Source organism: Hyaena hyaena, unplaced genomic scaffold (assembly GCF_003009895.1).
Source record: "Hyaena hyaena isolate Hyena2069 unplaced genomic scaffold, ASM300989v1 scaffold_591, whole genome shotgun sequence".
NCBI lineage: Eukaryota > Metazoa > Chordata > Mammalia > Carnivora > Hyaenidae > Hyaena > Hyaena hyaena.
The window spans coordinates 1,216,117-1,240,068 of NW_024081224.1; the positions used below are offsets into that span (position 1 = coordinate 1,216,117).

At 58.9% G+C, this 23,952-nt stretch overlaps 1 protein-coding gene across 1 annotated transcript; it reads left to right on the forward strand.

Moving 5' to 3' along the window:
• The first annotated feature begins 4,559 nt into the window (after positions 1-4,559).
• Positions 4,560-23,834, forward strand: LOC120248510 (cytochrome P450 26B1). The gene is made up of 6 exons (XM_039256885.1): positions 4,560-4,966; positions 8,488-8,712; positions 17,505-17,780; positions 18,050-18,205; positions 19,686-19,970; positions 20,341-23,834. Exons 1-6 carry the CDS (start codon positions 4,763-4,765, stop codon positions 20,731-20,733), a joined length of 1,539 nt encoding a protein of 512 aa, XP_039112816.1. The 5' UTR covers positions 4,560-4,762; the 3' UTR covers positions 20,734-23,834.
• The last annotated feature ends 118 nt before the right edge of the window (positions 23,835-23,952 follow it).

A 23,952-nucleotide genomic window follows, 5' to 3' on the forward strand; every position in this document is an offset into this window, starting at 1 on the left:
GCATTATCTCACGGGGCTCTATGGAGATGAAATAAAAGAGTGCCACAGAAGAGATCTGTGGGCTCTGTGGGCTGCAAACATATAAGAGGGATTTGAAAGGTGCAATGCCTCCATCCCTTTGGGCATAGAAAGTCCAGGACACTCCTGGGGCGCTCTGTGCTCTGATGAGGAGCAGGCCTTGGGACAGATTTTCCCCCCGGAGATGGGTGGTTTCTGAGCCCGAGGTGAGGGCTTGTCTTGCCCACGGTCTGCGTATTCCAAGAGCGCCCACAGCCTGAGCTCCCCCGCCCCTCCTGCCAGGCGTTGCAAAGTCCATCCATGCAGAGCTCCTTCTGAACCCGCATCGCCATGACTGATTTTTGGCATCACGTCTTTTCCACTGATTTCCAGGTGCCTGAAGGCTACAGGGATATGAGACACAAGCTGTGAGCCAAGGCTTCAGAGGACTGCAGGCAATAGCCCGTACCCTGGGGTGTGCCCCGGGGAAAAGGATGGTAGATGGGGTGGGGGTGGGGGAGTCTACAGGCGTTTCTGTGAGACTAGCAGCAGCCAGCCTGGAAGGAGAGGGACACTTATGGGGTAATAGGCAGATCATTCACAGGCCAGAGTGAGAAAAATATTCTGTCTGATAGCCCACTCCTGCTCCCTGAGCCTCATGGGTTGAGCTGTGACCCACCTTTGGGGCAGTCCACAAGGGGCCAGCCACATTCCTTTGGCCAAAGGAGGGGTTGGGTGATGTTAGAGAGGACAGGGGTTCAGTCTGGGGCCAGGGGCAGGGTGCATCTGTGACCAGGATCAAGGGTCAATTTGGAATTAGGCTCAGGGGCTTGTTTTAGGTCAGGGTGATGGGTCAGACTGAGGTCTGGGGCCAGGGTCAGAAGTCCATCTGAGGTGGATGAAGGAATGTCCTCTGACGGAATCCGACTGCTGAAGATGGTAGCTGACCCTTCTCTGTCCTGGCCGCTCCGAGCAAGCCTGCTCCACAGACCTAGCGTTCCTACTTTCCCCAGCATCTCTGGCCTGTCCTAGAAAATCACACCACCATGGCTTTTCTTCTCTTTTGTCCTAAGTGCTTGGTGGGATTTGAGCAAAGAGATGGTTCCAATTAGGAAATCCAGCAACTATTGTTGTGGGGCCGTGCTGTCTCTGTGGACATTCCCCAGGACCCCACTTGGTGGCTGAACAAAGAGGACTCGGAATGACTTCCCCAGGCCCCCTCCCAACTCCCACTCTGACCCTGAACGGGAGGGGAGGATGAAAGTGCATGAAAGCCATCTCCAGGAGTATGGGCAGGGACAGGGGAGACAATGGTTTCTGGGGCTGTGTTCCCGGCAGAGCAAGACACCTTTGTGGACCTCTGAGGTTGGTGGCTGGGAGGTGGGGGTTGTGTGAATGTGTTGACTACGATTCTCTGAGTGTATGTGCCTTCCTCTTATGTGTGTGCACTCACCATTTGCCTGTGCAGCAGTTTGTATCTCGATAAGACTATGTGTCCATCGTTTCACAGGTGTGTGTGTGTGTGTGTGTGTGTGTGTATCCATTTTTCAGAGATAGATGTCTTCACGGGTGGGTTCCCTATGGTCATCTTGCCCATTTTACCTTGGGGCCAGTGCTGTGTCTCGGAGGCAGGCTAGGTTCTTAGGGGCTTCCAAAACAGTGGGGTCTCAACAACCTCACTGAGCTTCAGCCCCACATGGGGAGCCAGGTGGGGCTGGCCTCACCACTCTTGGGTGCCCAGGCCACTTGGCTGTCCTGTGAAATCTCCCTGTCCTGAGGGTGTGCCCCAGCTCTGTTATTTCTGGGGCTACAGTGGTCCTCACAGGAGCTTTGTGAGTATCTGGGCCCCAAGCCGTCTGGGGCGGAAGCGTGAGAGCACTAGGGTGGGAGAGGAGCCCTCTGGGAGCCCACACGCAGGCTCTTCTGGGCTAATCTTCCACAAGGAAGGGAGATGGAGGGCCCGAGGAACAGAAATTGCTTCCCCCTGAATCTGTAGTACTACAACTGTCCACCAGGTGGGGTTCCAAGGCAGAGAGTGAGAGTCGAGATGACAGAGCTCTAGAAGCCAGAGACTAGCTTTCAAATCTCCGCCGCCACTTCAACCTCCGAAGCGCTCTTACAGGGAGGGACAGCACATATGCTCGCACCTTAGACGCTCACACACATTTTCTTCGAGTGAACTCTAAAATAGAACACGTACCGGGTGCAGGGGAGGTGTTAAGAGGGGAGTCTAGTTTCGTTTACACACACACCACCCTAAACTGAAGGTGGGATATCAAGACTTCTGCTCTGGGAGTGCGAGAGTGAACGGCAGAGACGAGGGGGCTGGGGGGCGGGGGGGTGCGGGGGGAGAAGGACCTACGGGAGAGGGCGAGCCAGGCACTAGCTAGACGGTGCCGGGCTTGGCACGCGTAGCTCCATGTATCACAGACACGCAGGAGGAGAGGCCAGATGACAGACGGATGCACAGACACGCATATAGCTCCACAGAGAACACACGAACCCGCAGACACACCACCCAGCTCCACAGATGTCAGGCCGACCCAAGGACACACACGCGCGCACACAGGTGCGGCCCCGGGCCACACGCACACCTCGCACACGCACGAGCGCCGGGCCCTCTGCGGCGGGCTCCGAGAAGGTGGCCGCGCTCACCCAGCTTGTTTATTTACTCATTTGTATCAATGAACGTTTGTACCCGACTCCTCCCGCCTCCGGGTGCCCGGGCTGCCGCATTTGTCCTCCGCGCGGGACACTCACCCGGACCAGCACCCAGGGTTCCTCCGGCGCTGCGGGGGGCGGAAGGCACTACAAAGTTAGGGGGTCCGAGAGGAAGGGCTGCGTCGTGAGCGGTCCAGGACGCGGACTGAGAGAGGGAAACATTGGCGTCTCCTAGGATGAGAGACATATGCGTGGGGGGGGAGGGGGGAAGACCTCCGCATCCGAGTTTGGGGATGCCCGGATAGGAGATGGGGGACCCCGGCTAAGGGGAATTGGGAGGGGCAAATGTTGAGGGGTGGTTGAGGGGCCCCGGGAGATAGGAGTCCGCAGGGTTCCACCGGATTGGAGCTGGGGACCCTGATCACAGGTTCAGGGGCTTTCAGCGGCCCTCCATCGGGGTGGGGGGGGGCAGTCCGGCAGGGACCTCAGCCTCGGGGGCGACAGCCCACACGGGACTGCTCGGGGCGGGAGGAGGGGGCCGGGGGCCGGGAGGGAGGAAAAGAGGGAGGGAAGTAGCCTAGCAGCCAAGCGGGCACTAAGCGAGCGCGCACCGTGTGTGTGTGTGTGTGTGTGTGTGTGTGTGTGTGTGTGTGTGTCTCCTCTCGTCCGTCTGTAGGTGCCGGGCTCAGCGAGACGCCGGCAAGAAGGAAGAGGAGGCGAGAGGTGAACTGAGTTTGATCCTGCGGCGGCTACAAGTGGGTCCCGGGCGGGCGGCGGGCGGCGGGCGGCCGGGGCGGGGCGGGAGGCCGGCGGGCGCTCACACGCTCCGGCCGCCGGCCTCTCACCACGCCTCCGGCTTTTATATAAACACACGCATCGCCTCGCTTTGGACTCAAATTCACATTGAGAGAAGCNGTTTGATCCTGCGGCGGCTACAAGTGGGTCCCGGGAGTGGGGGGTGGAGTGGGGTGGGGGTGGGGGTGGGGTGGGGGTGGGGTGGGGGGGCGGGCTGGCGGAGCGCCCACGGCGCAGCCTCCCGCCTCTATATAAACACACGCATCGCCTCGCTTTGGACTCAAATTCACATTGAGAGAAGCTTTTAAAACCACCAGCCCTGAAATCCTGCCTCCTGCTTTTCCCCCTCTTTCATTCCTTTTGCCTTCCTTTCTTTTTTTCCCCCTTTCTTCTCCCAGCAGCAACTCCAGAGCCGAGAGACTGCGTCCCGGGACGGATTGCCTTTTCTTAATTGATACAATAGCCCAGATCGGGTTTTCACCTCCTCCCCCAACCCCACCCCGCCTCACCCCGCCCGCCCGCCCGCCGCCGCCGCAGCCGCCGCCGCCCCAGCGCCCGCCCGGGGCTCTGTCGCCGGCCGCGTCCCATCCCGGCCGCGGCCCGCCGGCTCCGCACCCGCGCTCCGGCCGCCGCGCCTGCCGCGCCGCCTCGCCAGCCGCGCCCGCCTAGGGGGTGTGCAGCGGCGGCTCTGCGGCTCCGGCGCGCCGCCCGGGGCAGCCCGGGGACGCTGGGCTCGGGCCTCTCGACTCGCCTCAGCCGGGGAGCCTTCCCTTTCGCCCCCAAAGTTTCTGGGTTCGTTGGAAGTTTTGGATTCAGAATTTTTTTCCTTTTTTTTTTCCACCTAGGAATTTGAGGGGAAAACTTTTGACAAATCGATCGCACTTTCTCTCCGCTAGCTCTTACGAGAGAGGCTCCCGCTGGACAAAGTTTTCCAAAGTTTTCCGAGTGTGATGGTTGCGGGAAGAGCTAATCCACCAGCTTGATTCACGGCTTCATCTCAACCACCCTCGAGCAGTCCCCAAGCCCGCTATAAGGGAACAAACAAACAAACAAACAAACAAAGTTACACTCCGAGTCTCCTCGTGTCTCCTCTCTCTCTTCTTTTAGGCAATTTTTCTCCTCCCTCTCTCCGCTCCCCTCGCAGCCTCCACTCCCCTTCCCTTGGCCCCTTCCTCCTTCTCGGTTTCGGCTGGAGGTACCAGGACCCCCGGCCGCAGCCTCCCCTCCCCCGCCGCTCGGGTCCCTTCTCATCCGGCCCTCCCCTCCCCCGCCGCGGCCGGCACAGCCAATCCCCCGAGCGGCCGCCAACATGCTCTTTGAGGGCTTTGAGCTGGTGTCGGCGCTAGCCACCCTCGCCGCGTGCCTGGTGTCGGTGACGCTGCTGCTGGCCGTGTCGCAGCAGCTGTGGCAGCTCCGCTGGGCTGCCACCCGCGACAAGAGCTGCAAGCTGCCCATCCCCAAGGGCTCCATGGGCTTCCCGCTCATCGGAGAGACCGGCCACTGGCTGCTACAGGTAAGGGCGCGCTCGCTCCGATGCTCTCCGGGGTCCGCTAGCGGTGAGCGCGGGGCGGAGGGAGCCGCGCGGGCGGGCCAGGGGGCGCCGGGAGCTTGAGAGCACGGGTCCCCGCCCCGCCCCTTCACTCCTCATCGAGGGTGCCATCCGGGCCGCTTCTGCCCGCCCGCGGCGCGGTTCGGAGCCCACTGGCACCCGGTGCGCAAATTCTGGGAATCTGATACGAGAGGTCCTCGGACCTGAGAGGGCCCCCAAAGATTGACTTCCCCCAGTCTCTGGCGACCCAGCAGGGGTCTAGTGGGCTCCCGGCGCGATGCGGGCCAGAAGGGGCGTCGGGTCGTGAGCCGCTTTCGCCTCCCCTTCGTGTTCCAAGTCCCTGTCGCCGTAGGCTTCCGGGGCTCTGGCGGTGTCCTTGGGACCCGAAAACTGAGTCGGGGAGAGGAAGGAGTCAGTGGCCCCCAGAATTGCCCCTTTAAGACCCCGGCTGTGTTCCCCAACGCGTCGTCGGCTGCGCTAGGCACAACTGCCCCGGTCCAAGGTCTGAGAAAGTCTGTGTATTTTGTGGTGGGGAAGGAAGGAGGTAACCCAAGGAAGATGAAAAGCCTGAGACTCGAGGGTTCTTGGCTTTTAAGGAAAAGGGTCTATTTACTTATTGGGTGGGGACACTGTAGCAGGGGAGAGAAACCTGGGATTGGTGTGTGAGATCCATAGAGTGTGTGCATGTTTGTCGCCAGACGCAGCAAGACCGAACACTGCTGGTGATAATAGGGGTGGGCGCGTCGGGGACCAGACTCAGGTAAGGTAACGGGGAGATTAACCTGGAATTAACCTCGTCAAGTGCTAGACAAACGCTTTTGCAAGTGGATACACACAGGGTTTTTTTCTTTTGGGTGGGGGGCGGTGAGAGACGCCTCTGGTTAACCGCGGGAAGTGTGTTGCGTTCGCGTGTGCACCGGGGTTGGTCCGGAGGATGCTGATGGCAGTTAAGGGAAGGATGAGTGTCCTGAAGACAACCCGGCGAGGGGGAAGTGGGGCGGGAGGCGAACGCGTAGACCGGCGGGGTTAGAAGTGCGAAAACAAGGCTTGAAATTCACAGACGCGTGCAATCCGCGCGCGCACATACTTCCACCCTGCCCGGCCCCGCCCCGCGCCAAGTGACAGCAGCGGGGGGGGGGGGCGCGGGGGGGGCGGGGGAGGAGGACGCGCGGTTCCTCCGCGGTGTGGTCTTCCCAAGTCCCAGAATCGGCCCATCTCTTTTGGGGTCGTTCATGCAGTGGGGAGGGGTTCGCTTTAACCAATAGGGCTACCCTCCGTAAAGAAATCCCCAGAGCTTCTCCCAAGCCGCCACACTTAAAGAGTTAACTGCGGCGGTGGTCTAGGCTTCTGGCCGAGAATTTAGGAAATAAAGTAACTCATAAGGGCATCGGTTCCTGTCTTGTTAGAGCCAATCTGCGGAATCCGTGGTCAGTCCCCATACCCTTTTCCTGACCTTTCTCTGCCACCCAATGTCCCCCCCGACCTTTTCTCTGAATCCCACAAGGGCCCTTGCGGCTCCGCGTCCAACCCGCACAGAAGATAGGAAAAGGGAAGCGGGCCTACGCGTCCCCTCCATCAGCCGGCGGGGCCCTGGACTCCACCGTGGGAGGGAAATGGGGGATGCCTGTAGAAGAGCGCCGAAGGGGTTAATGGGAGCCCTCTGAATCCCAGCTTTATTTTTTTGGAGTCATTTATCAGATTTTACGGGGGGACCTCCAAGGGCTCTCCGTTTCCACCGTGCGCCATCTAAACAGAGCCTAGGGCTAAAAATACAACATTTTTGTATAAATTGGACTCGCGGCCCGAGCGGCCGCCCCTATGAAAGTCCTCTTTGTGAAGACCGTGGAAACGGCGGACAAATAACTCTTTATTAATGCCACAAAAAACGCACTTTAATTATAGTTAGGCAGATCAGAGGCGGGAGGGGGGCGGCGGGAGAGAGGCGGCGGCGACCTCGGAAAATTCACAACCCAACTTTTGTGTCGAAAGAAAAGAAAAACAGAGGAAAAGAAGGAGAGGAGAGACGGAGAGTCAGACGGAGCGAGCGAGACGGGTATAGCAGACGGAGGGAGGGAATCCCGCTCCTCAACCCCCCTTGGTCGCACCTCCACCCTCGCCTAGAATTCTCTTAAAGGGGTAGACGCGGTCTAGAGCTGCGGCGGGGTCCGGGAGGTCTCCCCTCCCCGCCAACCCGGGAGTGGAGTGGCGTCCCCCCGCGGCCCAGCCCCCCTCCTGGAGGCGCGGGCGCTCTGGGCTCGCTCCCTGTCGCGCGCCGGGGCCGGAGGCGCATGTGGAAAAGTGATTAGAGATCCGGGTTCTGCAGAGTCACTTTTCGGCTGTGCTGGGGTGTGTACACATTTAGTTGGAGAATACTTTTCCGTAAAAGAAAGGAAAGTGAGGAGAGGGACCGACCTGGGAAAAGGGGACCGCCGAGGTGTCCCTTCGGGGGTGCGTGACTCGGTAAGTCTGGAGTCCGCATCCGCACGGGCGGCCCAGCGCCACGGCCGGACAGGTGGCGCCCCTCCCCTTCCCACCCGGTGCTGCCCCGGCGGGAGAAGGGTTAATGTGGGGTGGGGTGGCGAGTGCCTACGTCAAAGGTGAGCGGGACGCCCCTGCCCCCGCCCCTCGGAGGTCCCCTCGGCTTCCGGTACCCGCGCGGGGGCCGGCTCAGCCTGCTCCTCGGAGAGCCCGGCCCGGGCCGGGGCCCAGGCGTCCTGGGCTCGCGCCGCCGCTGCCGCCGCCGGGGATCCGGTTACCTGTGACGGCCACCCCGCCCTGCCCCGCCCCGCGGGAAGCGCCTTCCTCGCAGCTCCTGTTCCAAACTCCTGGGCGGCGACGAAAATCCTCCTCAGTTATTCCCACGGCACGTTGCATTAGGAACGTCGCGGTTCTCGGCCCGTGACCCTACCTTGCAGATCCCTCAGAGGGCCGCCGGGTCCCTTCGCGGCCCACCCCTGAGAACGGAGGAAACCCCAACCCCCTTCTGTAGTGACTGCCTCCGGGCACCGACCGCTCACCGCTATAAATAATCTTTGGCCTGCGGCCACCCCGCGGGGTCTCGCCAGCCCGTGGCCGAGAGCCTGGAAATATTTATTCCGAGAGGCTCCGAAGCGTGAGGCGGGGGAGCGAGGGGGAGGGAGGCGGAGGCTCTAGCTTCGGGTCCCGCCGTCCGGGATACCATTTTCCTCCCGCAAGTCATTACTAAAAAACACCCTCCCGAGGGGTGCTCCGGGCCTCCCGCCTCCTTGCATTATTTATTATCCTCTAGGCCCTACTTTCCAGTTCTTGTGCATGCTATGCTATGAAAAATAAAACCTTCGTGCGTGTTTGTGTGTGTGTTAGGGGGGTGGCAGGGGACTGGTGGCCCAAACGGGGTCCTCCGGCCCTCCCCCGCGGGCCCTTGAGACTGGGCCTCCGGGACCTCTCATCTGGAGATGTACGCTCTGAGAGAGGTTTTTTTTTTTTTCTTCCCGTGGCTCCCGCAGGGTTCCGACTTCCAGTCCTCGAGGAGGGAGAAGTATGGCAACGTGTTCAAGACGCACTTGCTGGGGCGGCCGCTGATCCGCGTGACGGGTGCAGAAAACGTGCGCAAGATCCTCATGGGCGAGCACCACCTAGTAAGCACTGAATGGCCACGCAGCACGCGCATGCTGCTGGGCCCAAACACAGTGGCCAACTCCATCGGGGACATCCACCGCAACAAACGCAAGGTAAGAGCTCTGGGTTCAGAACCCCGCAACCCTGCTCTGACCCTCTTCTTCTCCGCCCTGGCCCCAGGGGTAAGGAGATCACAGAGCCCCGGGGCCGCCCCCACTCGAATTTGCGCCCCCATTTGTACACTAGAGGAGCCCGCAGTTCCGTGCCTAGAAGTCTGCAGTCTCGGATGGAGAGCCTGCAGGCCTCCGCTGGGTCTTCCCCTTTGTTGGCCAGCTATGCCTTTCCCACTACCAGGCCCAACGGGTGGTTGGGGTGAGGGAAGTGATTTAGAGAGACCTTGAACGTGCAGGGACTAAGGCGACCAACGCCTGTCCTCGCGGTGCTCCGCAAACCTGAAAAAAGAAAAGGGCAGATGGTGGTCCACGCTCCCGAGGCCTGGAAACGGATCTTTCTAAAACCAAACCTAGCCTTTCTGCCCCTGGTTGCTTAAGGTGGACGCGGGCAAGTGCTGGGGCCCGAGCACCGCCGCGCGCAACGGTTGCAGAGCCTCGCCCGGGAGGGGCGAGATGAAATTTGCGCCACTGCGCGAACCAGTGTGCATGGTGGAGGAAGGGCGAGGGATGGGAGGGCGGCGGAGGCGCTGCGGGGGATCCAAGTGCACCCACCCCCTCCCATAAAGAGGAAGAGAAAGTGGGTGTTTATCCTGTGGATTTCCCGAGCGCCAGCAAGAGGCGCGGAGGAGGCGAGCCGGCGCGCACGGAGCGAGCCTCCCCGCCCCCTCACAGGGCTGCGCCGCCGCCGCCGCGGCTCGGAGCGCGGGCGGCACGTGCTGTTTGAACTGCAGTAACCCGAAAGCTGAGCCGCCGCCGGGCGGGGCGGCGGCCCGCGGGCTCAAAGCCGCCAGTGAGGGGGAGCCGCGCGACCTCCCCTCCCTCGGCGTTTTCCATTGGGTCAGAGGACTCATCCAGGTTTGAAACCTGGGGGAAAGAGGCAGCCTCTGATCTTCCAGGAGGAGCGGCAGCGTCTGGGGGGCGTGGGGGTGGGGCGGGCAACGGTGAACAGCCCTCTCCGCCAGAAACCTATGTGAAGTGGTCTTTGTGAACATAGGAATTAATCTTGTAGTATTTGGTGTCCTCTGAACTGCTTACGAAGAGTAGTGCTCCATAGCAGACAGGCAGACAAAAGGAGGCAAAATCTGATGGAGGAGACAGCTCCCCCTACTCCCCCCATAAAGCGCGTACTGGAAAGGGGCTCCTAAAGGAGTCTTCCCCATCTGCCTCACTGGAGCAGGAAGCAGCTAACAATTCCAGGGGGCAGATGAGGAGTGACTGGAAGGGGGGGGGGCTATAGGCTCCGGAAGGGGGAGGGGGCTTATAAAATGTGCTGGACACTACTTTTTCCTTAGTCTTTATGACTCCACCCAAAGCCCGTTCCAAAGAGTGAGGTGACATCCTGAGATACAGAAACACAGCTCCAAGGAATTGGTCTGCTTCCTCATTTTTTCTTTATAGAGGCTTTGACAAGAAAATAGTTACCCCCTTCGTACAGAAAGGGACACTGAGGTTCGGCGAGTTTGAGAGACTTGAACCAGGTCAGGAAGCAAAGAAAAGGCAGGACAGGGCATGCAACACAAGCATCCATGAGCTGAGTTGTTTCTGGGCCACCAAGCAGAACCCCACTTAGTCCTGCCCCCCTGGGCTTGCCAGAAGCTGGTGGTTGGGGGTGGGCAGGAGATGCTGGGAGGAAGAAGAAGGCTGGATCAGGACCAGAGTGTGAGATCCTGGGGATGCAGAGGGCTTTTGGGCAGGGCTGTTGCCTTGTGCCTCCACTCACCCTGGGCCTAACTTGGCTGTGGGCCTCCAGGTGGGGAGGGCCCATCTGGAAAGCCCCAAGGTTTGGCCCACAATGTCCATTTGGGAGGCGGGAAGGGGATGGCACAAATGAGTGCTGCCAGAGGCAAGCACAGGGAAGGAAGGGGGTGGAAGGAATGGGGATGGAGCAGGGGTGGGGGCCCTGACACCGAGAGCCACAGATGAGACACTGATGGTCCTCCTCTTTGGGGCACCCTATCCTCTAGTTCCTTGGGGATGGGAAGTGGCCAGAAAGCAGTTCATCCTGACCGAGGTGTGAGAACCCAATTGCAGGGCTCTCTCCTTATGCGTATTAGTTGTCTGCTTGCCATGTGGCATTTGTATGGGTCCTATGGTAAATTGGTGGACAAAAGGGTCTTCACCCCATCCCCAAATCTCCCTAATTCAATTTTCCATAAACTTAGGTTTACTGAACCAAACTGAGGGCTTTGGATTAGATCGACCCAGAAGTGGCAATCTTCGTCCTTGCCTCAAGAGGTAGAACCTTAGCTGGAGGGAAGAGAACAGAATGAATATTCAGGGGCATATGTTGGTCCTAGAGAAAATGGCTAATCTGCTGGCCCCCAGTGCCCAGTGGACTCAGCCTGGACAGGGTGGGGGGTGTGCCACGCACAATGCCTTATCCAGTCCACACTGTAGTCAGGGAACTGGCTGGTGAGCAGGCCGCTGGGCCAGGCCCAGGCATGGTTAGGATGTACTCACAGGAAGTACAGCCCAGGTGTGCTGGGGCCTGGCTGGCGGGGAACTAGGAGCGTCACTGTTTCCATTGGGGCTGGTGGCCCACCCCTGCTCTGGGAGGTCCGACCAGATGTGCTGGGAAGGGGCTCCTTATAGCCATCGCTGCACTCCAGGTGTTTGCCCTGCTGTCCTGGTGGTCTAGGGCCAAGTTGGGTGGGGTTGCCAGGGAGAAAGTCCAGAAAGTCTTGCCCAGTCTAACAAAATCCTCTCTTGGAAAGCCACGCCTGTGTCCCTATAGCCACTACCCCAGACCCTGTCCATTCTCTTTTGTAACTTCCCTTCCCCCAGGGGTCTGGGGTGTCTCTGATAATGGAGGAGGGATGTCGTCCTTCTTCGTGTGCAGAGAGGCTGGGGTAATTACCCTAGAGGGTGGATGGAGTATGGTAGGGAAGGCTGGGGGGAGGGGCGTCAGAGACACAGAGGAGGTGTTGGTGCACAGCTCCAGTGCACGCCCCACACACCAGAGTCAGGCAGTTCCTCTTTTCCTTTGGAGATAGGGCTGAGCCTTTTTGCACCAGAGGGCCAGCAGTCTCAGGGTGCCTCAGACAGTAGTACCCCTCCCCAAACTTGGAGAGCATCCCAGAGGATGCACTTACTCCTGAAGTCCTGTCGTCCTGGAGATGGCAGGCATGGCTTTTCTGCTAATCCGTCCCAGACTCATGGCTATGGGGACTTCTGTACCCAAGGCTAAGGTGGGGGAGCAGCTCCCCAGGCTTTGGAGGTGAGGACTAAGAAGCCCTGTCTACCCACACACCACCCCTGAATGACAGGGCCTTTGGACCCTGTTTTGGGTAGGAATGGAGGTCAGGCTCAGGATCGCTGCACCCCTCTCAGAAACCCTGTGCATCCTGCAGCCTGTGTTGGGATGGAGAGTCCAGGAAGTGCTTCCGCAGGAGTGTGGAGCCAGGAGGATTTAGGGGTCTTTGGGAAGGCCAGCCCAGACTTGCTCTAGATGGCTTTTGGTCCAGCGCACAGCCTCTGGCTGCAAAGTCTCCCCAGGCTCAGCTCAGGGCAGAAGTTCCCACCTGCTTTGGATAGGAAGATGGGTGGCACGGCCAGGCAGCCCCGCTATGGCACAGGCACAGAGCCTCTGTTCTGCCAGCCCAAGAAGTCCTTCACTCAAAAGTTACTGTAGCACCAGCCAGTGGGCGCAGGGGCCGCTGAGGGGGCGGTTGGCAGGAGCGGATCTCTCTGAAGGTCAACGGGGGAGGAAGCCCATGGCCAGCCAGCCGCCAGGGTGCCGGGGAGTGGATGCCTCCCTCCAATTGTCCTGTGCCAGGCAGTGGGCGGGAGGGCTGGCTGGGCGTAGGGTCCACCCGCTCCCTTTTCCCTCCTTTCTCTGTCCTCCCAGGGCAGGGAGGGATCCAAGGCTATGAGGCTGAGGTGTCTGCTCACTCTTCCAGCCTTGGAAGACGACAATTCTAACCTTGATGGGGTCGGGGGGAGGGGAGATTTGCCTGGGGTCTCCTCTGGCCCCGAGCCCCCTGTGCCAGCCACTGTATATGTTCAGGATGGCCCAGCATAAGGGCAGGGGTTAAGAGTGTGTCTCTAGGGGAAGAGAAATGCTGAGGGCAGGAACATAGTAGCCAGAAGAGCTGGCCTTTTCCTTAGAATAAACTTGGCCATAAAGAAGGGGTCCCCTTAGGGCTCTTAGATAAATTCAGAGCTCCCAGCACTGGTAAGAGGGTGGCTGGTGGGGTTTGGAGTGGCGGGAGACGAGGTTCCATGCCATTGGTGGGTGTGGCCAGTCATGTCTGGACTGTGACATTGGGAGGACCCTTCCCCCATTGGGCCTCAGCTTTCTGAGGGGATTTTGCTGTGGCTGGAAGAGGGATGAGTGTCTCGACAAATCTAAACTTTCACTTTCTTTGGCTTAGGTATCTGCCAAGTGCTGCCCTCCTTTCTCCACCACATGATTTGTCCTGGGTAGAGGAGTTAGGGGAGAGAATTAGAGCTACAGTCCACTGGGGGACAGACCCTCTGTTCCCCTAGGTGCTGGGAACCCAGAAGCATGCACAGGCTGGGGGGGTCTGGGCTGGCCTCTCCCAAGCAGAGGGGCTGAGAGGGGGTTGGCTCAGGAGGCCGCCAAGGTGAAGTCCGGACCCAGTGGAAATGCCAGGCATCTGGGAAGATGACGTCCTCTCTTGTCCTCCCCCCCCCTTACTTCAGTTTAAAGTACACACCTCGGCGTCACCCCTGTGCTGTGCGGACAGCTGCCTCGGAGGTGCCTGCCCTCTGTTATTCTTTCCACTCCGCAGGCCGTGGCTCCGGTGGCTTGGCTTGGTGGGGTGGCCTGCCCAGGCCCCCACCCTCCCGGGCAGCCGCTTCCATTCCTCCCAGTCTGAGTCACTGGCCCAAGGAGTAGGTTCCCTCTCTGACTCTTCCCGCTCCCGGGGCTGCCTGTCCAGAGGCTGTCTGTCCGTCTGTACATCCATGGCCACCAGCTGAGAAGGGGGAGGCTATCTGGCTGAGCGGGTCAGCAGGCAGGGCTCATGGGGCTCCAGGGTGCCTTTCCTCTCCCAGGGGCTCTAGGTGAGAGGCAGGAGGGGGAAGCATTTGTAGAAACAGTGACAGAAGATTTGAGCCTTGACAAGCCTCCTGGTGTCCCACCCCACACCCTCCCATTCAGGGGGGAGAGAGAAAACAAGGGATGTAGACCCTCGAGCCAGTGGCTTTGCTGGAGAAACTGATGGGGGGGGCTCCAAGCACACCCTCCAAGGCGAGAGTCCGTCCTGCACTGCGTCTGTGCCCGGGAGCTCCCCAGTCTCCCGTGACACTCTGCCTTCTCTCTCCCGGCACCAGCCCTGGTGGGAAGTCCATACCTGCTGCTCCCTCTGCAGGGCTTGGCCTGGGCCAGAGCTGGTTCCTGATGACCTTTGTCCAACATTCTTGGCTCACTTTTGGGAATTCCTAGGGAAGCCCCAGAGGGAAACAAAGCAGCTCTGGCTCCTGTTACAACTGTGGTCAGGGCAGTCGGCTCTGGGGGCTGGGAGCCCTTCCTCTCTTCACGCGGAGCAGCTCCGCTGGGCGCTTTCCCATGTGCCCGAATCCTGACCCCACCCGCCCGACGTGGCCCAGGCCTCCCTGTGCCCTGGCCAGCACCTCCGCCTCCTCCTGGCCTTTGTGGTGGGTGGTGGTTTCTGGGCTGCCTCCGCTGTGGGAAGTGCCCTCGTTGTTAATCCTGGGCACCAACCCAGAGACGAGGTCCGGGAGTTTTCCTGGTGCCTGGGAGGCCCTGATGTCTGTGGAACCGCTGGGCTGGATGACCTCTGAGCAAAGTCCCTTGGGTTCTGAGTGCCTACAGTCTCCCTTTGCTTCTCAGTTGGCCATTTTCTCCACCTCAGGGGCTCTGAGAGGAATCATGGGTGAGACAGCTAGGTGGAAAGGGACCCGAGAACATCCAGTTAAACCCCTCATGAAACCAGTGAGGAAACTAAGCCCTAGAGAGGACAGTGACCTGCTGGCTGCCACTGGTGAGTCAGGGGCCAGGTCAAGAAAAGAGCCCTGGACCTGGCTGTAATTCCCTTTACAGAAGCCCCAGCCCAGAGGCCTGAAGGTGCAGGGTGGTGGAGGGTTTCCTGGGGGTCATTCCCAGCTTCTCATAAGGACCCCTGTCTTCCTAGAGGTGACGTGTGGACCCCCTACCCTGGAGTACATCTGCTCAGCCCCAAAGGTTGGCACTCCTGCCCTGTTTGGACCCCAAGGTTTGAGACGGAGCAGTTCAGCTGGCCATCACTAGAGGGCGCAGGGGATGTAACCTTTAGGGCAGGGCAGGACAGGGCAGGGCTTGTCAGTGGGTGACATCTGGCCACTCCCTCGAGTGCACTGGGGGTCCTCAGCGCCTCCTTTGGTAACCCTGGGATGGCCCCCCTGGGCCACTGTAGCCTGCGTGGAGTGTGTGCAGGGGGTCCTGGTTGGCACTTACCAGGTGACTCACACAGTGCCAGATTCTGGACTTTTTCAAGGGGACGGCATCTACTTTGGAACACATAGATATTGAAACTTACGTGCTCTGTACATGGAAAGGAACCGCAGAGGTCACCTCGTTCAACCTCACCATTTTATAGATGAGGAAACTGAGGCTGGGGGGCGTGATTTGGCCATGATCACACACTAAGTTGGTGGGTTAAAACTCAGATCTCTGGATGTCCAGCCTGCCTTTGCAGAGCCATCACCCCACTGCAGTTTAGAGCCTAGCTGGCTTTGACTTTGACCAGGCTAGGTCTGCATGGCCTCTGCCCTGTTCTCCCGCCCCCCACATGCCCACCTTTGGGCTCGGGTCTCCTGTGTGCTGGGGGCCTGGCCAGCCCTTGCCCCCATCCCATCCCCTCCGTGACAGTACTCCTCAGTTGGCCCTGGGCCGGCTGGTCCTAGGCCAGGTGTGGCCTCCCGCTCCCTGCTTCCCCCCACTTCCAGTCTCCTCATCGAGACCTGGTAGCCACAGAGTATCTTTCTGCCTCCCTGATGAACATTTTGCTGTTTTGTAAGGGCCCTTAGTTGGCCAGCACTGGGCTCTGGGGACTGGGCCCCATTCCCACCCCATAAGACTCTGATCAGGAGCTGAACTTGGACTCCTGAGGACACGGGGTGGGGGCGGGGTACTGAGGCAGAGAGCACTGCCTTTATCCATAGCCCTCTAAGGGGAGGTGGCAGCTGAAGCCTCCGTTGGAAATTCCTGGGACCCCCACAACTGAGCAAGGTGTGAGTGACCCATTCAGGCCCGGGCTGCCCTTGGCCACTTCCCATCATCTTTTCACATTTCAGCTGTCCCTTAATAGCAGGAGCAGCCCTGAACAGTGCTGGCTTCTCTGCCCCTCACCGGCCTCCTTCCCTCCCTCCGTCTGCCCACCGGGAATTTCGGAATGAAAGTGCTATTGTGAATGCCTGGCTGGGCCACTGAAGGGCCAGCACTGTTATTTCTGCAAACCAGCCCTCCCATTAGCCATGCAGGGCTGAGGCCAGGAAAATGTTACCTTTTCCTCCTCGAGCTGACTGCAGGGGAAATTCTCACATTTACAGTTTGTGCGGTGGTTGTGTTTGGGGGACAGGCAGGGAGGGTGAGCGCGTGTGTGTGGTTTGCGTGGGGCAGGGTAGGGGGACTAGAGGAATATTTGTCCCCTTCTGCTGTGCCGTGCCTCCCCTCTCTGCCTCTCCCAGTGACTTTTCCCTCGGTGTTGGTGAGGGTATCCCCCTTCTGCTCTGGACTCTTGGAGGGGGCAGAGGGTGTTGGTTATGAGGGACCAACAGGCAATCAGTAAACAAACTAACGTTCTCCCCTCTCCTGTACACCATGGGCAGCAGCCTGAAAACTGTGCTGGGGCATTTGGGTAAGGAGGGGGCAGAGGGTGTTACTGAGAAAGCAGGAGGATGGAAGCAGAGAAGGTGGAAAGAGGGACTCACTGACTACTTAAAATGGACCAGGAAGATGCCGGGAATTCAAAGGGCTTCTGTTTGGCTTTGTGATCTTTTGGGGTGGAAAATCTTGCCCCCATCCCCCTGCCTTCGGGCCTGGCCACATTGAAGACATCTTGATGGCACCGCTATTAACAGACTGCCTGGAATCTACATCCAGTAGGTGTTTCCCAGGGAATGAGAGCAAATTGGTCTCAGGAAGTCCTGCTTGCGGTCTAGCCTCAGACTTCCTTGTTCTCCTATCAGCGGAGAAGAAGAGTCACCTACTGCTTTCCACCTCTTCCTCAGCCAGTCCTTGCACCTGTGTTGCACTTCTCCTGGGGGCTTCTGCCCTGTGATCTGGGAGTTTGGGAACGGGTCCCTGCCATGGAGGGGCTGGCTCCTCTGCAGCCCTGCCCAGCACCCGCTTGTGAGCTCCCCAAAGCTCATGCAGCCACATCGCCTGCAGACCGGCTGGTGGCTGGATTGCTCAGTCCACAGAGCTTTGCCACTGTTGGGAGCTCATGCTTTTCTGGGCGTCAGGAAAGGAGAGGGTAGCTCACATCTCCATGTGATGACATGGGAGGTCCTGCCTTTGAATAAAAGTGTCCACGAATGGTGCTTCAATCCTGTCCTTCCCCTGTCTGTGCCCCAAGGCACAGCCAGAGGAGAGGGTTGGAGGTAGGTGAGCCAGCAAGTGTTTGTCTAGAGCTGGAAAGCAAAGCTTGATTGGAGGGAGGACCCAGAGTCTCTGTGGCCACAGCCCTGGGTGCGTGCTTCAGTGGGGCCTCGTGGGAGCCATGTGGGCCGCACGAGCACCTCTTGCCACTTCCTCTGCCCTCCAGGTCTTCTCCAAGATCTTCAGTCAAGAGGCCCTGCAGAGCTACCTGCCCAAGATCCAGCTGGTGATCCAGGACACGCTTCGTGCCTGGAGCAGTCGCCCTGAGGCCATCAATGTGTACCAGGAGGCGCAGAAGCTCACCTTCCGCATGGCTATCCGTGTGCTGCTAGGTTTCAGCATCCCCGAAGAGGACCTTGGCCACCTCTTCGAAGTCTACCAGCAGTTTGTTGAGAACGTCTTCTCCCTGCCTGTCGACTTGCCTTTTAGCGGCTACCGACGGGTGAGCACCCAGGGCCTGGGAGGAGACGAGGTGGGCATCCATGAGCCCACTTGGAGGGAGCCCACTAAGACACTCGCTGGTCACACAGACAGAGGGGAGGTATCTGCAGAAGGACAGGGGTGGAGCCTCCATCTGCTGGTCTCTGCAGCTCAGGTGGGAGGTTCTCAGAGGAGTCCTTTCCGGGCCCCTCCCAGCCTTGAGTGACCTTCCTCTTGGTGGCCTTCCCAGCCTTCCTCTTTGGTAACCGGATGGCCCCCTTCTCCCCTCAGGGCATTCAGGCACGGCAGATCCTGCAGAAGGGCCTGGAGAAGGCAATCCGGGAGAAGCTGCAGTGCACCCAGGGCAAGGACTACTCGGATGCACTGGACATCCTCATTGAGAGCAGCAAGGAGCACGGGAAGGAGATGACCATGCAGGAGCTGAAGGTGGGGGCGGCCTCCCCAGTGGGCAGCGCAAGCGCCCCATACTCTGATTCTGTCCCTTCTGCTCTCGGCCCACAGGGACTGTCCCCGACCGGCTATGGTGGCCATCACTGCACGGGGCTGGGGCCCTCAACCAGAAAAGAGACCGTGTCCCTGTCTGCTTAGTGTGCACGGTCTGATGGGGAAGACAAGAAGCATCCACAGCGGGTGGTTCAGGCCCCGACCCCAGCGTCTGTGCACCCAGTCTTGGTAGTGAGCAGGCCCCACACTCTCCATCCCACCCACAAACCCATCTACCGTTTAGGAAAAGGTACTGAAAATTGGCCCCTTCTGAACACATTTGGTGTCAGAGGCTTCGCTGACCCCCTCGCCCCTCTGCACTGCCCAGTATTCACCATTTCAGTGCATTTCATGGTCCCCAGAAGGGAAGCCACTTGCTTGAGGGTGGCCTCAGTCCTTGGGGAAGAGCAGGGAGGTTTGGGCCTAACTCAGGTCTCCTCCCATCCCACCAGCCTTTTCAAATTGGTGGCACTTGACACCGTCTCCCAGCTTGTGTGGCACTCGCTAAACCCAGTTAGGCTGCCAGCACCATGACTGCCCCCTGGCTTCCAAGAAGGGCTTCCAGCCCACCCCTTTATAGGGGGTGTACCCCCTGAGGAGGGATTCATGAACCCATCCTGGTCTCCACTCTGCCACCCACATGCCACCAGGTGCCCCTGGAGACTTGCTGCACACCCCTCCAGCCCCTCTGTCTGGGCTCACCACTAGTCTGGCTCCAGCTTTCCCCCTGGCGAGCCGTTAGAAGCTCCAGTGATCTTCCCATTTCACAAGAAGTGTCGTGACTCGTAGGTGGTGCCATGGCAAGTCAGCAACCCAGGTCCCTTCACCCTCCTCTCTGGGCCTCCATTTGTAAAATACAGGGTTCGGGACGAGATGGCCTGCTGAGACCCTTCCCTGGGGCACCCACTGCCCAGGTGTCTTGCTCCCCTGAGAACCTTGGCGGGGTCTGAGTCTTTTGGGGGCCAACTCCCCGCAGCCCAGCACATGTCCCCATGGGCATGGTCCCAGGTCACCTGGGGCTGCCAGCTGGAATGCCCCAGTGTAGACCCCCCTCTGCTCGCCACACCGGGTGTAGACCCCCACTGCTCACCTCACCAGGCCTGGTTCCTTGGGATTTGTTCTTTCCCTTCTGTGAGCTCACGGCGCTGATGAGGCCCGCTGGGGCTGGCTCTGGAATCCAGCAGTGAGTGAGAAGCAGCCCCAAGGGACTTCCAGGCTAGAGCTTCTGCCCTGGGCTGTAGCAGCCAATTCTCCTGCCCAGCCAGGGGACTGGCCACGTGACCTGAGTCCACTGAGGCCCAGATGCCGCAGCGACACGCGGCTCAGAGGTGGGGCCCAGCTAGCTGAGCTGGGGCACAGAGCCCGGCGGAGCGGGGCTGCCCTGGCTGCGTCACCGACCACGCGTCTCTCATTGCCGCTGCAGGACGGGACCCTGGAGCTGATCTTCGCAGCCTACGCCACCACTGCCAGCGCCAGCACGTCGCTCATCATGCAGCTGTTGAAGCACCCCCCAGTGCTGGAGAAGCTGCGGGAGGAGCTGCGGGCCCAGGGCATCCTGCACAGCGGTGGCTGCCCTTGTGAGGGCACACTGCGCCTCGACATGCTCAGTGGGCTGCACTACCTGGACTGCGTCATCAAGGAGGTCATGCGCCTCTTCACACCTATTTCTGGTGGCTACCGTACCGTGATGCAGACCTTCGAGCTTGATGTGAGGCTGGGCCCCGCGGGGCTGGGGCTTTTGGGGACCCGTGGGAACACTGCCTTGGGGGTGGGGGCTGGCTGATGGGAGAGAACAGCCTTCTGGCCGAGGTACCTTAGTCACGTGGGAGACATCCGGCCCCAGATGCGGGGTCAGACGAAGCCAGCCTGGGTTCGTCTGTGAAGTTGCATGTGGACATCTGTAAACAAGAGACAGGACTAACATGCTGAGGGGGAAGCTGTCGGGGGAGGGAGGGCCACAGTGGGGGGGTCTCTAGAAACATCTGGGCTGGGGGGCAGGCAGGAAGGAAGTCGTGCCCTCTCAGACCCCCTGTGGCTCTCACCACCATACCTCACCCCTGCCTCTGTCTTGCCTCCAGGGTTTTCAGATCCCCAAAGGCTGGAGTGTTATGTACAGCATCCGGGATACCCACGACACGGCGCCTGTGTTCAAAGACGTGAACGTGTTCGATCCAGACCGCTTTGGTCAGGCACGGAGCGAAGACAAGGATGGCCGCTTCCATTACCTCCCGTTCGGCGGCGGTGTCCGCACCTGCCTGGGCAAGCATCTGGCCAAGCTGTTCCTGAAGGTGCTGGCGGTGGAGCTGGCTAGCACGAGCCGCTTTGAGCTGGCCACCCGGACCTTCCCCCGCATCACCTTGGTCCCTGTCCTGCACCCGGTGGATGGCCTCAGTGTCAAGTTCTTTGGCCTGGACTCGAACCAGAACAAGATCTTGCCGGAGACAGAGGCCATGCTGAGCGCCACAGTCTAAATGCGTCTAGCCCATACCCCCACCTCAGCCCAGCCAGGCCTGGGGTGGTGGTGGTGGTGGGAGGCACCAGAAGGGTCGAAACCTGTGTGTGGGAGGGGCGGGAATGTGGGGAAGGGGGAGCGGCCCCCCATACCTTACCCTCCTCTGTTGCCCCTCCCCAACCAACCCTACCCAAAGCCAGAAGGGCCCCATCCTTCCAAGGGAAGGGCTCTTCTCCTGGCTCCTACTTCTCTCCAGTCCCTCCAGGTCCCACCGGCTTAGCTTCTGGGAAGGGCCTGGCGGGGCACTCTGCATGCCCATACAGTGTTAAAAGTCAGTGGCTTGGCTGTAGCATTTGCTTGTAATATTCTGAGCTGGTCCCACCTCTCCCGTTTCTTTTGGGCTCTTTTAGTCTGAGGACGGGTGGTTGAGGGGGAGGGAGGAAAAGAGATGTCCCCTTTGGGGCTCTCTTCAGCACCCCCCCCCCCCGCTTCCTGCTTTGACTCAGACTGCTGGAGTGCCCCTCCTGGCGTGGCCGCCCAGGAATAGCATACTGGGTAATAGAACACAAGTCACCCTTCATAGCGTGGGGGGCTACAAGCAGCCTGCAGGGCCCCCACCCTTTTGCCAGTTTGGACATTTGAAATTACCTATTGCTGCTACTTTTTCTCTCTCTGACCTTGGGGCAAAGGAGCCGCAGGCCCTGTCCTCCCAGCATCCTCCCTGGTGGCCCTGGGCATGCGCACTGACATCCTCACCTTCCTGCCAGGCAGCCTTGAGCCCATCCCACTTCCCTGTTACACACACGCCCAAGGCCTTTGGTTCATGGGCTGCCCACTCCCCCCGCCCAGACCCTCCCCACCCACCCCCATATTTATTCACTGATACAACCGAATCTTGGCATTCCTGGGGACCGGCACAAGCATCTCTTCTGTCCCCTAGCCTCCTTCCCAGCTGTCTAGGGCAGGGCTTCTGCAAATGATGCATCCTCCACCCGCGGGCTCCAGACCTTCTGTGGGTTCAACCTCAGAGCCTCACTCTCCGGGTGAAGTCCAGTGCCTCTGCCTTTGCCCCTTGGTGGTGGTGGTGAAACGGCCCCTTGCCTCCCTCCCTGCTCTGTCAGAAACCCTGTTCACGTGGGGATTTGGAGGCTGCCACAAGCTCTTGCTTGGCCACTGTTCACCCCGGTGCCCCCCACTCCTCCTAGTGAGCATGGGGATGTATACGGGTTCTTTCTTCTGACAGGGAGCGAGGCCCTCTGTTGTCTGTTCCTTGACCCTCATCCTTGGCCCTTTGCCCTAGGAAAGATGTCCTGAAGTCCTTCCCACCCCTATGCCACTGTCCGCTTAGCGTAGCTCAGAGGTGTGCGGACAAGATGAAAGCAAAGGGAGGCGAGCGTAGGAGGTCCTCTGCTGTGGTCTCGAGGCAGCTGCACGGGGTGCGGCTGCAGAGCTGAGGAGGAGGGTACGTGCGATTTGTCAGAAGTGATTTGGCTGGAAACTGGCCGGTCAGGGGATGACTGGGGGAAAGACGAGCGGCTCCTGCCAGTGGCATTTTGAGTGTTGGCAATTTGGGATGCCTCCCGGGGATGGTTTTGCGGGTCTCTGGTGAGCCGCTAGGTGATTTTGTCCGTTTTCAGATTTTTCTTGGCTTTCCGTGTTTTCTCTATTGGATTTTGATGTTATAAAATCAGTGAATCGTCTTTACAAGAAAATCAAAAGCACACAGAAGAGTGCGGGATGCCATTCCCTCCAGTTCCCTCTCTGTAGTAGTGGCTGCTGGGGTCCCTGAGGGGCCCCCTCATGGTGCTTGCCGGCCCCCCACCGCCCCCACGCACACCCCCTGTGGTCGGCTTCAGGGGAACGGGTGCACGCCTGGCCGACTGCTCTGTAACCCCTGTTCTCAAGTGTTTCATTCGGTTCCTACGTTTTCACTACAAAAAAAACAGCACGGAACAGACATCGTTGGCAAAAAGGCATTTTTAAAAAATTAGCAAAATCTCTCAATCCACCTCCACCCCCTCCCCCCAACTCACACATTCTGAAAAACAGGCAAAAATGTGTAAAGACTCATCGAAGCTTGCAAAATAGCTGCACGGTGCACCAGAATTTGTTACCCATAAAAAAACCCAGCGTCTGGAAAGTTCCTGCTCTGTTAAGCCGACCCGGCTTGCCCTGCACCAGTCGTTTTTGACTGAACATCTAGGAGTGCAGTAAAGTGCTACTTCAGACAGGAAGCCCCCCAGACTTGGCCCCGGTCAGGGGGCGGGGGTGGGGCACGCTGGAGGGCTCTGGGAGGCGTCAGCGGCCTCCTGTTGGGGTGACCAGCCTGGGAGGGGCAGAGGGAAAGGCTGAGGGGGTCCCTGCGAGGAGAAAGGATAATTTGCTCTGCTGGGTCTCAAAGCCAACAAGAAGGGAACCGAAGAAGCTCTTGACTGGCTGACCGGAGGGTTCCTATGTTGAAATTCAGCCTTCTCTCCTCTCTGTGTCTGTCCGTGCCGCGTGTTTCTTGTGTAGGTTCTGTGGGTAGCGCTAGATGGGTGATGTGTCCTCACTTACCATTCCTAACTATCGTAACTTGACCTTAAAAAGACAAAACCCCACAACACTCTTCCTGCCACGGGCTTGCAGACTGAAGCACTTTCGATGTTGGGCGCTGGCATTTGTGAACTGGGCACCATCCTGACCCTGCCCGGATCACTATAATATTATTTTATACCCAAAACTTTTTTTTCATAAATGTTATAATTTTGTGTCTGTCTTTATAAACTATTATAAGTACTATTTTTGTTATAATTCAAAATAGATATTTAGTATAAAGGTTTTGCTGGTAAATATTTGTTATTTAGTAAAATATGGATTTTTTCTCTATTGTAAACATGGTTCAAAATATTAATATGTTTTTATCACAGTTGTTTTAATATTGAGAAAGCACTTGTGTGTTCTGTTTTGATATGAAACTGGTGCCGTGTGAGTGTTTTCGCTGTCATGTGGTTTTAATCTGTATATAATATTCCATGTTGCATATTAAAAAAAATGAATGTTGTGCATTTTGTGATTTTGGAAATACTCACCCTGGCTCTTTTATAGGCTTCCGTAATAAACCGTGGGGACTCACCCTTGTTTGGCTGTCTGGTCTCTGAATTCTCAGCATCACTGTCAGGGTCCTCCCGGCCACCCACCTTCCCTTCCCCGGTCCCCACCTGCCAGGCGGGAAATTCTTTCCCACAACCAAGCAAAC